Source organism: Solanum tuberosum, unplaced genomic scaffold (assembly GCF_000226075.1).
Source record: "Solanum tuberosum cultivar DM 1-3 516 R44 unplaced genomic scaffold, SolTub_3.0 scf00474, whole genome shotgun sequence".
NCBI lineage: Eukaryota > Viridiplantae > Streptophyta > Magnoliopsida > Solanales > Solanaceae > Solanum > Solanum tuberosum.
Genome location: NW_006239392.1, coordinates 229733 through 243541, shown reverse-complemented (window position 1 = coordinate 243541; position 13809 = coordinate 229733). Strand labels below are relative to the sequence as shown.

Sequence of the window (13809 nt, the reverse complement as noted above, 5' to 3'; positions counted from 1 at the left end):
TTGTTGTCAGTTTTTTCACATTTTGAATGAACTGTTTGTTTTATTTTTGTGTATGGTTAATAACCGAACCAAACCAAAACCGATAATCACCAAACCGACAAATGTATATTATATTTGATTTGGTTTGATTTTGATAATTTTAAAACCGATTAAGTTGATTTGGTTTTGATTTTGACCAATAACCGATCCAAACCGACCTGGGTACACATAGGTAAGCTACGCGAAGAAGTCGAATTGGTGGACCCCAGCACCGAGGTAGGACGCGTTTATTTTTTGGTTTGACATCAGATTTCACCGAACCTGGTTCTCTATAAATATCCAATCTCTGTAAAATATCAACCTCCCTTTTTATCACCTCACGCTTTTCATTATTTCTCTCTCTTTGGGTCTTGTAAACCCTAAAAGGGGAGATATCTTTGGAGGTGGGCGGCCACTATTTATATCTAAGGTCTTCAATTTTTCTCATTCATCACACCCACATCGTCAGTCAGGTATGATTATCTTTCAAGTTTTTGATTTTCTTATTGTTTAGATCTGGATTTACTTCATGATTTTTTTTCCGTTCAATTGCTTTTTTATGTTTTTACTTAGTCATGAGGTTGATCTACCAAATCATGAGGTTGATCTGGGGTTTGAGATGAGTTATTCTTTCTTTTGATTGATTTTTGGTATCATTTTTTTTTTCAATTTTAGCCTGTTGTTTTTCTCGATTTGAAAAAGCTACTGCAGACTTTCATGCTTGTGCATATGTTTTTTTCTTAGTTTTCTAGCTTGGACCAACATAGTTTAGATTGAGATATAGTTGATTAACAAATATAGTTCTGGTTTAGGAGGTTAGTGGAGATGGTGTTCCCACAACAATGAGAGGACAAGGAAAAAAGGAGAAAAAGCGAAGTAATAGAAGCTTTACAAGAGGCTACCTAGGAACTATTTTGGCCTTTTAGTTAATTTTTCTGTTATATACGTCTGTCTATAGACATCCAAGGGTTGTTCTAAGTGGTACCAAATTGCAGCTGTGATATTTGTATACAAACTATTGAAGTGATTAAGTTATCTACCGTTGGTAGCTTGTTAATTGACATATGCTTGGGTGTAAGCATGCTTGCTTTGACTTGGCTTTCCTTGATAAGGAGTAATACCTTTTTGTAATTTATGGACAATCTCTGATGAGAGAGCATAATTGAATCATATTCTGAACTTCTTTTTATCAACATGGTTGTTGATTTCACTCCATTTCATATTTCACACTCTTTGCATTTTGATGTTATATAGTTCCAGTGAGGTTATTGGAGACTGAAGTTTGAGATGGCTGCTATTTTAACTGCATCCTCTGGTCCAAGCTATGCACCAGAAGACCCTACTCTCCCCAAACCTTGGAAAGGCCTAGTTGATGGTACAACTGGATATATCTACTTCTGGAACCCAGAGACCAATGATACCCAATATGAGAAGCCTGTTCACTCATCCAATGGAGTGTCTGCTCCAGCACAAAAGTCAGCTGTATTTGTTAGTTCATCTGTTCAAAAACCCTCTCAAGGTCAACATTATGATCCAGACGGTAGGCATAGCAGAGGTAGCAACAACAAGGTTACATCCCTGAAGGGAGATCAGGTATCTTTTTACAATGTATCTGCATAAGTTTATTCATCTCTCTCTCCATTTCCTTAAAAAATGAAATTGACTGTATACAGTATGCAACAAAGGGTATATGACAACTTTTTGTATTGCATTTTCATATTCTTTTGTTCTTAAAACCATTTGACATTAGCTAAATACCTGTTCTTAAAGATCATCAAAAAAGAAAGATCTGTTCCCTGTAGTACTCTGATGGGCCATGGTGACTCCAAATGGTTCTAGAGACTTGAGGGGATCAATGATTTATTTTATTTTTTAAAAATGATCTGTTCCTTTAAGTAGTTATATGTGGGTATGGTCAACACTAAACTGCTGTAGACACTTGAAACTTTAGTAGTCTAATGTTTGAGTTTAGTCTCAGATTTTTTGTTGCCATCTAGACTTATTTCTTAATATCTCTATGTGTGCGCTAATGCAAGTTTCTTTTTCCTATATTTTAATTTGTCTATAGAATGTGAGAAGCAGTTCAGATCATCACGAAGGCTATGATTCTCTAGGTGTAGGAACTGACATATCTCAGGAATCCTATTGCCGCCATAATGAGATCTCTGTTATGGTAAGAAACTTATCTTCTAGATTGATGTGAAGAAACTGTTTCAGTTTCAAAATGTTTGTTCCGATGAGGAAGTGGGATAATAGTTTTTTAAAAAGTCTTCTTATATATATGAGCTACCACTTTCCTCTGGGGTGGTGAGAGTTGTATGGGTTTGGACTACAAAGGTTGTCTTATCTTTTCTAAAAAAGGTTGTCTTACCTCATTCTAGTTGGCAATTCTCCATGGACTACCTCCTCTATCTTTTGGTGAGAGTTGTATGGGTTTGGACAAAGTGAAAGGTTATCTTAGCTAGCTGGCAATTATCTTCCCTTATAATATATGGCGTTGTAGTGTTTGTATGACTTGTTTCTCTATATTGTCTTCATTTGGCTACAGTTGCACCAAGTCTCTGAATTATCTCGTCTATTTACTTTACCTATCCAAAAAATGAGTGGTTTGAACTACTTCCATCTTGGATGATGAGGTTTTCTTGAAACACCGTAAAAACACCAAAAATGCAACTCATACTACCTTTTTGTTCTTGGATCATCATCTTGAAGAAGAACTATTTTGGTCTCTTTTATTTGATGACGATAATGTATTTCAAGTCAAATTTATGTCTTCTGATTTTCCGATTCTCTGTTTGTTCAACCTGCTGGTAGTACTTTGTTCACTAAGGGGTCGTTTGATAGAGTGTATAAGAACCATTCTAAATAGTGTATTAGCTATCCTTGCATTAATAATGCTTGCATTAATTATACATAGATTATTTGTTATGCATTGTTTGGTTTGATGTAATAATAATAGTATGCATTGCATAAAAATAATTATTTACAAAGATATCCTTCGCAATTATGGTGGAAAAGATGTAAAAAAGATTTTGAGGGACAGTGGGGTTTTTAGTCATGCTAATGCATGCATTAAAGCCCCTTGCATGTCTAATACCTAGAAATCCATGGTGTACACACATTAATACACAATATAATGTATAACTAATGCTTGCATTTAGTTATACATAGCATGAAAAAGTATACCAAATAAGGTAATTACCAATACACAAAGTTAATGCATGCATTAGTTTTGATAATATATTCTACCAAATGACCCCCAAGTTCTATTGTCTATAATAGCTTCATCGTATTAGTCATGCTTTTTAAAAGAGTTTAATCTTCCTCTTTCATTAGTCATGCTTTTTAAAAGAGTTTCATCTTCCTCTTTCATGTTTATTGGTTTGTTAGTGTAATACTCTCTCCATCCCCCAACCTCGGACAAAAGGTTGTTAGTCAATACCCATGTTTACACGATTTCTGTTCCATTTGACAGGGAGGTGATGTTCCTGCACCTTTGACATCATTTGAAGCGACTGGGTTTCCTTCAGAGATTGTGAGGGAGGTATGGATAAACCCATTTAGTTTGTATTTTAAATGCTCTTCAGGAAACATGTAATCAAAGAATTTACTGTAGAATCAAGTGTGTTCTTTCTAACTTTGAATGATTGCTGGAGGTCCACTGTTGAGCTTCAGTACTCATCCTTTTTCCCCATCTGTACTTTCACGCAGGTGCGATATTTGCTCCAAGGAGGAGCTAAATGTCGTACGCTGTTCAACCATCCTTTGGGGGCTTCCATATATGTGGAGCACCCTTACTTGGTGGACCAAATTTTATGAAGGCTTTCCGAATCATCCATGTTCGTGGCTGGGGCTGCTGCCGGTGATGATTCAGACTGCCACATGGTCCAAACCGAAGAAGAGGCGTCTCCTGCTCTTGTTTGCATTAGCAAGTATTGGCCGCCTACTTAAGGGGGATGATGCTTCTTCTTGTGTTGGCCATTCCAATTAGTCAAATAAGTGATCTATGAGAAAGTTCCAAATTTGTATATGTGCTGAATGATATTGCCAACGTTTACAGATGCATCAGGCTGGGTTTTCTGCTCCTACTCCAATTCAGGCACAATCTTGGCCCGTTGCCCTTCAGGGCCGTGACATAGTAGCCATTGCGAAGACTGGGTCTGGGAAAACTTTGGGTTACTTGATTCCGGGATTTATTCATCTAAAAAATCGTCGCAGTAATCCTCAATTAGGCCCAACTATTTTGGTGCTCTCACCAACAAGAGAGTTAGCCACGCAGATACAAGCTGAAGCTGTGAAGTTTGGGAAATCCTCTAGGATATCTTGCACGGTATGTTTTGATTGAACAGGGCCTATATTTCCTTTTTTTTTTCTATATCTGATCCAAATATCTTTCTCCTTGACTTTTGCTGGTTCTCTTGCTTCTTAAATTCGGTTCTTTATCTTTGTTATTTGATGGTAGAATTTTATTTATTTATTTTGATGCTTGTCATTTATGAATGTCAGTTTTGGTTCTATCACTACATATTTTACTTTCATTTTAAAGTACTGATGCTTAGGCATCAATTTTATAATTAGAGCATTTCCTATTTGGCCCTCTTTTTGCAATGTTCAAATGCAATGCATCTTTTGGAAGATTGCGATTCTGGAATATCCATACTATAGAATTGCTATGTGTTGCTACACATCTAAAACCTAAAACTCAGGTATATATTGTATTGCTTGTTTAGAGCTGTGAATCTCGCATTTGCTAAATTCTAATGCCAAGATTATTCCAGCTGCTTGCATATTCACCTGCACATAGAAAAGTTCAACACATCTAAAACCTAAAACTCAGGTATATATTGCATTAATTGTTTTGAGCTGTGAATCTCGCATTTGCTAAATTCTAATGCCAAGATTATTCCAGCTGCTTGCATATTCACCTGCACATAGAAAAGTTCAACACATCTAAAACCTAAAACTCAGGTATATATTGCATTAATTGTTTTGAGCTGTGAATCTCGCATTTGCTAAATTCTAATGCCAAGATTATTCCAGCTGCATATTCACCTGCACATAGAAAAGTTGAATAGTTGCTATTGAACATTGTGATTCTAATGTTAATTACGGTTGTTGATGAAACTTAATCAGGAGCTTAAATTTTTCTTGAGAAACTGATTATGATTTGTGTTTTTATGGTTAGTGCCTGTATGGAGGTGCTCCAAAAGGTCCTCAACTCCGAGAGCTGAGTAGGGGTGTAGATATTGTTGTCGCCACTCCTGGTCGTTTGAATGACATATTGGAAATGAGAAGGCTTAGTCTTGGTCAAGTTTCTTACCTGGTGTTAGATGAAGCAGATCGTATGCTAGACATGGGATTTGAACCTCAGATAAGAAAGATTGTGAAAGAGGTGCCTACGCAGAGGCAGACATTGATGTATACAGCTACATGGCCGAAGGGGGTTCGTAAGATTGCAGCTGATCTATTGGTTAATTCAGTTCAGGTTAATATTGGTAATGTTGACGAGCTTGTTGCAAACAAGTCTATAACACAGGTGTGTTTCTTTATCAGTTTCCTGTACAGTTTTTGTTAATATTTTCAAGTTCTTCACCTCTCTCTGTTGGGGAAAATGACTGGTATCATAGTGGCATCTTTATATTATATATACATGTCCAACGCACAGAGGGAAGATAAAGCTGAACTGGTAGGTTGCAATTAATTCAAGTACTTTTCACTTGCAGCACATTGAAGTCTTGTCTCCGATGGAGAAACAACGGCGACTAGAACAAATCTTGAGATCCAATGAACCAGGGTCAAAGATCATTATCTTCTGTTCAACAAAGAAAATGTGTGACCAACTATCTCGCAATCTTACTCGCAACTTTGGAGCAGCTGCAATTCATGGGGATAAATCTCAGGGTGAGAGGGATTATGTATTAAGTCAGTTCCGCACTGGCAGGTCTCCTGTGCTTGTGGCTACTGATGTTGCTGCGCGGGGTTTAGACATCAAAGATATCAGGTTGGTTCCATTAAACATAATATCCTTTGGTTATGCATTGTTCAAGTGCACTTCTTATGGCTAAATAGGAAAGGAAGTGTTGGTTATGCTCTCTTGTGGAATTAGGTTTGGATGGGCATATATACTGTCCATTTTATATATGTAGACTAGACTTGTAGTTTTAAGAGAAAAAAAGTACTTTTTCATAAATAAGCTAAATATGTATTCTACCAAAAATGCCTATGTACTGGTATTTGAAGTGCCATGTTAATTTCTAGAAAGCTTGTACTTGCCAAAAATATTCTATTAGAGCATTTCATGAAGTACACCTTGGAAGTGTTAAAATGACTTGCCATTTATAGAAAGGTGTTAGGTGTTGATCTTTTCGGAGTGGACATAAGAAGACTGACATAAAAATTGAGTAGAAATAGCATTATTTATCTTACCGATTGTGTCCCCTTCACTCTTTGGTGTGTGTTTGTGGGTTTTCCTTTCAGGATAGATGTATTAGTTTTGGGAGAGCATCATCATAACTTGCTTGAAATCAAGTTGGTGGTGAATGCATTGGGGATTATTTGTGGATGAGAAGTTGGCAATTTACATTCTGTCCTAGAAATTGAACATGAGGAATACACCCAAGTAATGTTTTTTCCACATTTCTGTCTCTTGGTGTGGGATGTGAATAATTGTTTTGGCCTTTCCATAAGTACATACAGCTTGAACTTAGTAAATGGTCTTTGTCCAAGACCTCATAGGAATATTGTGGCGTAACCTTACTTGCCTTTTGAGTTTCTCTTCTTATGTGCATACACTACATGTGTCTACCCATCCATATGCATATTTCCTTTTTGAATAGAAACCAAGTGCAGGATTTTGGGGTAATGGCTGTTAATGAGAACACATTGTCACAGGGTGGTGGTAAACTTTGACTTCCCAACTGGAATAGAGGATTATGTCCACAGAATTGGTAGGACAGGTCGGGCAGGGGCATCTGGTCTGGCCTATACATTTTTCTCCGATCAGGATGCTAAGCATGCTTTAGATCTTGTTAAAGTTTTAGAAGGTGCAAATCAATCTGTGCCAACTGAACTGCGTGATATGGTTTCACGAGGTGGTGGTATGGGAAAGGCTAGGTGGGGTTCTGGTCAAGGTGGACGCGGTGGGCGCTTCAATGGAAGCTATGTTGGTCGGAATGGAGGAAGGGGAGGAGGCTGGAATAATTCATCATCAGAAAGAGGCGGAGGACGTGGTTATGACCGGGGATCACGTGATAGGTATTAAGCCATCTATAAGTTCTTTTGTGAATTTTCTTTTTTCCCCTTGTCATGTTTTTGATTAGTTTCTAATTATGTAGTGACAGATATCTCAATGCGGATGCTCCAAGGAAGCGTAGTCGCAGCAGAAGTCCCAACAAGGGTTCAGGATGGAGTGATAAAAAGAGCCGGTTTACCTGATGATTTGATCAGGCTCTTGCGTGTAATACAATTTGCAAATGGATCTAGTGCTTGCTTAGGGGGGGGGGGGCATCATTTGTTAGAATATTGTATACTTGAAAGTGAACTAAGGGAGGGTATTATTTCATCCATGAAATTTGTCCATTTGGCTCCTTAGTGCTTGCTGGACTTGATATCTATCTAATTTTTTTTTTTTGAACATGTTGAAGAGTATGTATGTATTCTTGGAAGAAATATAGCTAGCACAATTAAATGTGGAATGTTACATTGACATTCCATTTTCTTTCCATGAACTTGCCTATAATTTCAGTGAGTGGCTTTAGAGGGTCTACGATTCGTATAGATAAAAATATTGATGGCATACAGAAGTGTTATATACTGTACTTGTGAGCATGTTGCATATTTAAGTATTGTGGTAGTTTTGATACTGAAGTTTTAATGCCTCTTGAAGATTAAAACTCTGCAGTTAGACATTGGGGTGTCCATGGTTCGGTTTGGGATTGGTTATTTGTTATAAACAAAATAAAATCAATTTAGTTGGTTTTTGAAATTCGAAGACCAAAACTAACCAAACAAACATTTGTTAGAATATTGTATACTTGAAAGTGAACTAAAGGTGGGTATTATTTTATCCATGAAATTTGTCCATTTGGCTCCTTAGTGCTTGCTGGACTTGATATCTATCTATTTTTTTTTTCTGAACATGTTGAAGAGTACGTATGTATTCTTTTGGAAGAAATATAGCTAGCACAATTAAATGTGGAATGTTACATTTGACATTCCATTTTCTTTCCATGAACTTGCCTATAATTTCAGTGAGTGGCTTTAGAGGGTCTGCGACTCGTATAGATTAAAAATATTGATGGCATACAGAAGTGTTATATACTGTACTTGTGAGCATGTTGCATATTTAAGTATTGTGGTCGTTTTGATCCTGAAGTTTTAATGCCTCTTGAAGAATAAAACTCTGCAGTTAGACATGGGGGTGTCCATGGTTCGGTTTGGGATTGGTTATTGGTTATAACCAAAATCAAATCAATTTAGTTGGTTTTTGAAATTCGAAGACCAAAACTAACCAAACAAACAAATTAATCGCTGGGCCTTGGTATAGTAGGAGTGTGGTGCGTGCTCTCTTTATTCTGTAGATGTGCTCTTGGGAAGGAAAGTCAGAATTTTGGAGGTAGATCGATCAAGCCCACCCTATTCAAGTGATCGCCTTGAGTCGAACGAGATTGGAGATCACCTTAATGATTGTTCATAATGGGCCAATCATTTAACGTACGTATGTCATGTAGTTTTTGCTTTTGTACCTTTGCCGTTTCTCGAAAGAAGATATTAATCATAGAGAAAATGGAATTTCCACAATACATTCAAATACTTGTGATATCATTTGAGAATACAAACTCTTGTTGCACCCCAAAAATGGATTTTTGTTAGAATCATTAGTAGAAATAAGAAAATGATATGCTCGATAGACATAGACACCTAATACAATCCACGAGAAAATTATTGTGGATTCAATAAAGCAATACTTATTATTACACGAATAAAGTGATTCAATTAAGAGAAAATGTGACTATCTAATGTGACTCAACTCAATTAAGAGAAAATGTGACGTAGGATAAGTAAAGATTAAAGTAATGAATTTTGATGGACTTAGTCTTATAGTTTTAATAGTTGAAGAAATATTAAGTGTTGGGGGAGCTCCAAATAGTATCATACCATCTATTTCTGTGTTGTCAATCTCTTGTTTCTCATATGTGCACTCTTAGATCATGAAAGTTGATCGGTGTTTCTAGAAAAAATAATCTTTAAGAAACTGAGTTTTTCATTTTTTATTTTTGCATGACTTCATTAGATATGACTTTTTGATAGAAATATAAAATTGGAAGAATTTAACAATATAAAAGGGCAGATTTGTCAAATTATATTTTATTTATATTAATAAAAAATAGATGAAAAGAATTATTACATAAAAATTGAAATAAGCGAGGTAAATGTAATATCGTAAACCACAAGGAAGGTTAATGTGATGGAGAGAAATGTGAGGAGAGATCTCTGAAATTATCCCTTAAATATATTTGGCTAACTTTATTATTTTATTTTAAGTAATGAAATAAATTTGGAAATGATCCATTTGCAAATCTCTTTCTCTGAAGTTGAGAACCAAATATGTGTTAGAATCTATTTATGAAATATGTGCAACCACGGTTGTGCCACAGATTCAAAGTTTAGAATAAATCATCGTCTGCCATGTAACATGGGGCGATGTGATAGTTTTAAATATATATATAGTAATTAGTTTATATAGAAATATAGTCATGATTTTTTTTTTTTTAAAATAGCCAAATATGAACTAGCTACAAAAAAGAAGTGGTTGCATGTATACATAATTGTATAAATATGTATTGATATTGTATAAATAATGTATAAATTGTGTATCGATGTTATATTAATAGTGCATAATACTAATTATATTGTATAAACAGTAGTTGTTCCTTTTCTTAATGAAATAATTTATAGTCCAATCTCCTTTTCCTCTATATCTAATACTTCACACGTCACACTATTAATTTACTCTTCATCTCCATCTGTTCTTGTTCAAAGTGATCTCCAGAAGTTGAAGAATAGCAACAAACTAGTAGAATAGATAAAGATTATTTTTTTGTTTGTCCCCAAGGATCATGTGGCGTAATTTGAAGGAAACAAAATGGGCAACTAACTTGTAACTCATTATAAGTAAATCCCCTACAATTTACTTTACTACTGAATAAAATGCAATATCACAAAAATCAATATATATAAATTGGTGAAATTAAACAAGATATATAAAATGCGGAAAACACTAACTCCACATCCATGGTAAATGATATGAATTATGATCCATTGTGAATCAAGTAGGACCGGAATGAAGTTCAAAATAATCGGAACATTTGGAGAGGGAGAGTTGTCAAAAGGCACTAGCCGATCCCAAAGGTAAGTTGCGCGTTACTCTTTTTACTCTTTAATTAGTTGTTTAACGTGAGTTAAGAGAGAATAATTTTATATCACAAACAATTCAATCTACGTATCCTTTAAACATGACATATATATTTGGAATCCAAGTTCAAGAAGAAGAGAAGGAAGAATGGAGTAGAAGGGAGAAGAATTGAGAGAAGGAAAAATATTATTCCTTATTCTGTTAATCACACTAAACATAGGGATTTTATAACCTCTAAACACTAACTTTAACTAATTACTTGCTTATAATTAACTAACTTCACAATTTAACTAACACTGTGAACTGACTATTTTACCCTTCTTCCTTATGTTACATTATCCTCAATACTCCCCTCAAGTTAGGTGGTGCAAATACATTAAACATCCCTAACTTGGAGCATAGATACTCATGTTGAATCTTGTTTAGTCCTTTAGTCAATAGGTCACCTTGTTGATGTCTTGTTGGTATATATTCATTCTTGATCATTCCTTTCTGAATCTTGTCCCTTATAAAATGACAGTCAATTTCTATGTGCTTTGTTCTTTCGTGAAAAAAACAGGATTTGCAGCAATTTGCATTGCAACCTTACCGTCATTATGTATCTGAACTGGTAGCTTGATCTTGACTCCTATTTCATTGAATAGTCCCAGAATCCAAGTCAAGTAGTTGTAGATGTCAAACTTCTGTATTCAGCTTCAACTGAACTCCTAGAGACTGCACTTTGTTTCTTGAATTTCCATCATATCAAAGAATCACCCATTTTAATCAAGAAGCCTGTTACAGATTTCCTAGAGTTTGGGCATGCTGCACAATCAACATCACAGTAAGTTGAGATCTGTTCTTGGCTGCTGCTTGATAGAAGTACTCCTTGTTTAGGTTGTTTTCTGATATATCTGATTATCCTGATAGCTGTTTCTAGTTGAGACTAGATCTGGTCTGGTTATGGCAAGGTATAGTAGCTTTCCAACAATCCTTTGATATATAGCTACATTTTTGTTAGAGGATCAGTCTGTTCCTTTTTGAATCCTCCACATGATCATATACTTCCTTGGTAATACTAGTCAGCTTTACATTCTGTTCAAGTGGTGTAGCTATTGGCTTTGCAACACTCAATCCTAGTTCAGAAATCAACTGATCCTATGCATACTTTCTTTGATGCATTATTATTCCCGATTTTGATCTGGCAAATTCAATTCCTAGAAAGTATCTTAGTTCTCCTAGCTAAGTCTTTCATCTTGAAGGCTTGTTGTAGTGCAGTCTTGGGTTCCTTGATCAATTGAAGACTGCTCCTAGTAATGAGCATGTCATCAACATAAATTAGAATGACAAATAACTCGTTTCCAGTTTTCTTTAAGAGTAGTGAGTGATCATACCGACTTTGACTGAATTCAAGTTGCAGAATTACTTCTAATAACTTTGTGTTCCACTGTCTTGGTACCTGCTTCAGTCCATACAAGGATTTAAGATGTGTACAAACTGGTCTAGACTCCCCCTGATTCTTAAATCCTTAAGGTAGGTACATATAGATCTCATCATTTAAATCTCCTTGAAGGGAAACATTGTACACATCCATTTGATAGATATGCCAATGTTTGATAGAAGAAATAGCCAAGATAGACCTCATTGTAACCATCTTAACTACCGGTGAAAATGTCTCATGATAATCAATTTCTTCCTGCTGGTTATACCCTTTCGCTATTATTCTAGCCTTGAACCATTCAATCTCACATGTATTCTTGTACGTTATCTTGAAGACCCATTTGCAGCCAATTGGTTTCTCACCATTGGATAAAGGAGCCACTGTCCTAGACTCCTAGTCTTATTACTTTCTAAAGCAGTGATTTCTGCCTTCATGGCCTCCACCCACCCAGGGTCTGAAATAGCCTCAGTTTATGAAGAAGGTTCTACTTTAGTTGAACTAGCAGCAATAAAAGGTTGGTAGTTAGAAGGCAGGTGATTATAGCTCATATAACTTGCTAAACCATGAGTCACACCAGGCTTTGATCTCTGAGTTGTGACAAAGTCTTTTAGCCATATAGGTGCAACGTTAGTTCTAGGAAGACTATCTTTGTTGTCCTTCTGATGTGTTGCTAGATTTAGGTTGAGACATTTCTTCTAAAGAAGATACAATAGATTGACTATCAGGTACTACAAAATCTTGAACATCAAGATTCTGAGGTAGACTTGCCTTTCTAATAACATCAGTATGTAAGAGCAACTAGTCAGTAAAAACATCAAGAAATGGAGCTTGATGACCTTTCTGGAGTGTTTTGAAAGGAAATATGGACTTCCTGAATTCAACATCTTTGTTTACAAAAAACATACAATTAGTAAACTCATACAAGAGAGCCCGACACCAAAACGGACTATTTTTGAACCTTAAAAATCAAAAGGGATATTCTCTAAAAATACACATCAAAACGGACAGTTCACCCATTTATGAGCGAAGTATAACTATCATCCCTGTCAACTCTAAATCCATCTATAGTAATATTACACAAACTTTAAAGGTAGTTTGTCCATACATGGGTGAACTACGATTCTTTTTATTAACTCCCCACGTGAATCTATATCTCTTTCTTTCTCACATGAAGCTATATCTCTTTCTTCATCAATAAATATGCGTTATATACTCCATATTTTCTCATTCATCTTCTACTTTTTTTTATACTTTATATTTTGAAATTTGATAGTCATGTCTCAACAATTTGAAAAGTTTGTATATTCAATTGAACCAGATGTTTGTAAATGCAAAGAGTATTATAAAATGAAAACGTCGAGGACTCCAAGAAATCCTAGTTGTAAGTTTTGGAATTGTGCGCATTCAAAGATGAAAAAGTTAAGTTGTTGTTCACTTCAAAATATTTGGATATTCACTTGTTTTCTTGTTTTGTTATTTCAGGAAAATGATGGATGCAATTATTTTCAGTGGGCAGAAAACATGCTCATAGAAGAAGAAATGTAGATGTTCTACCTTATCTTAGTTGATTCAATTTGTTTTTAAACTATTAGAGTACGCCTGCAATTGAACGAACCATAATATTTTTAAAAAAAGAAGATTAAAGTTCTCTCCATTATGGACGGACCCTAAAAAAATTTATAACAAAAAATATCCCTTAGTTCATGAACTGCAATATTTTTTTTAAAAAAATGGAGTCCATCAATAATTGGACAAATCCCAATATATTTTTAAAAAAAATGTGACATCTTTATTATTTTTCATATATAATTATGCTCTTAGAAATTCATACAAATAAATTTAAAATTTTCAAAAAAAAAAAAACAATACTCAATTGAAACTGTAATTGAGTATTTCTCTTAGAACTGCAATTTTCCATTGGGTGATGATCATTTTGGTCACCTTTTTCATTCAATTT

General features: G+C 35.2%; 1 protein-coding gene across 2 annotated transcripts; it reads left to right on the top strand.

Annotated features, from left to right (window-relative positions):
* The first annotated feature begins 329 nt into the window (after positions 1–329).
* Positions 330–7745, top strand: LOC102606394 (ATP-dependent RNA helicase-like protein DB10). Of its 2 annotated transcripts, none has more exons than XM_006363940.2 (9): positions 330–491; positions 1273–1611; positions 2087–2191; positions 3494–3562; positions 4079–4348; positions 5204–5554; positions 5742–6019; positions 6910–7272; positions 7359–7745. In XM_006363940.2, the coding sequence occupies exons 2-9, from the start codon at positions 1306–1308 to the stop codon at positions 7450–7452; spliced, it is 1836 nt and encodes a 611-aa protein (XP_006364002.1). In that variant the 5' UTR covers positions 330–491; positions 1273–1305; the 3' UTR covers positions 7453–7745. The 2 variants fall into 2 exon arrangements, with proteins under 2 accessions (XP_006364002.1, XP_015159208.1); XM_015303722.1 differs by having other exon boundaries at positions 7353–7745.
* Positions 7746–13809: the final 6064 nt, after the last annotated feature.

What these genes read in the sequence shown, in the direction of transcription:
- LOC102606394 (XM_015303722.1), top strand. Translation starts at nt 1,306, where the DNA reads ATGGCTGCTATTTTAACTGCATCCTCTGGTCCAAGCTATGCACCAGAA. An exon ending in ATAATGAGATCTCTGTTATG is followed by an intron (nt 2,192 to 3,493) that starts GTAAGAAACTTA and finishes TCCATTTGACAG; the next exon opens with GGAGGTGATGTTCCTGCACC. An exon ending in CAAACAAGTCTATAACACAG is followed by an intron (nt 5,555 to 5,741) that starts GTGTGTTTCTTT and finishes TTTCACTTGCAG; the next exon opens with CACATTGAAGTCTTGTCTCC.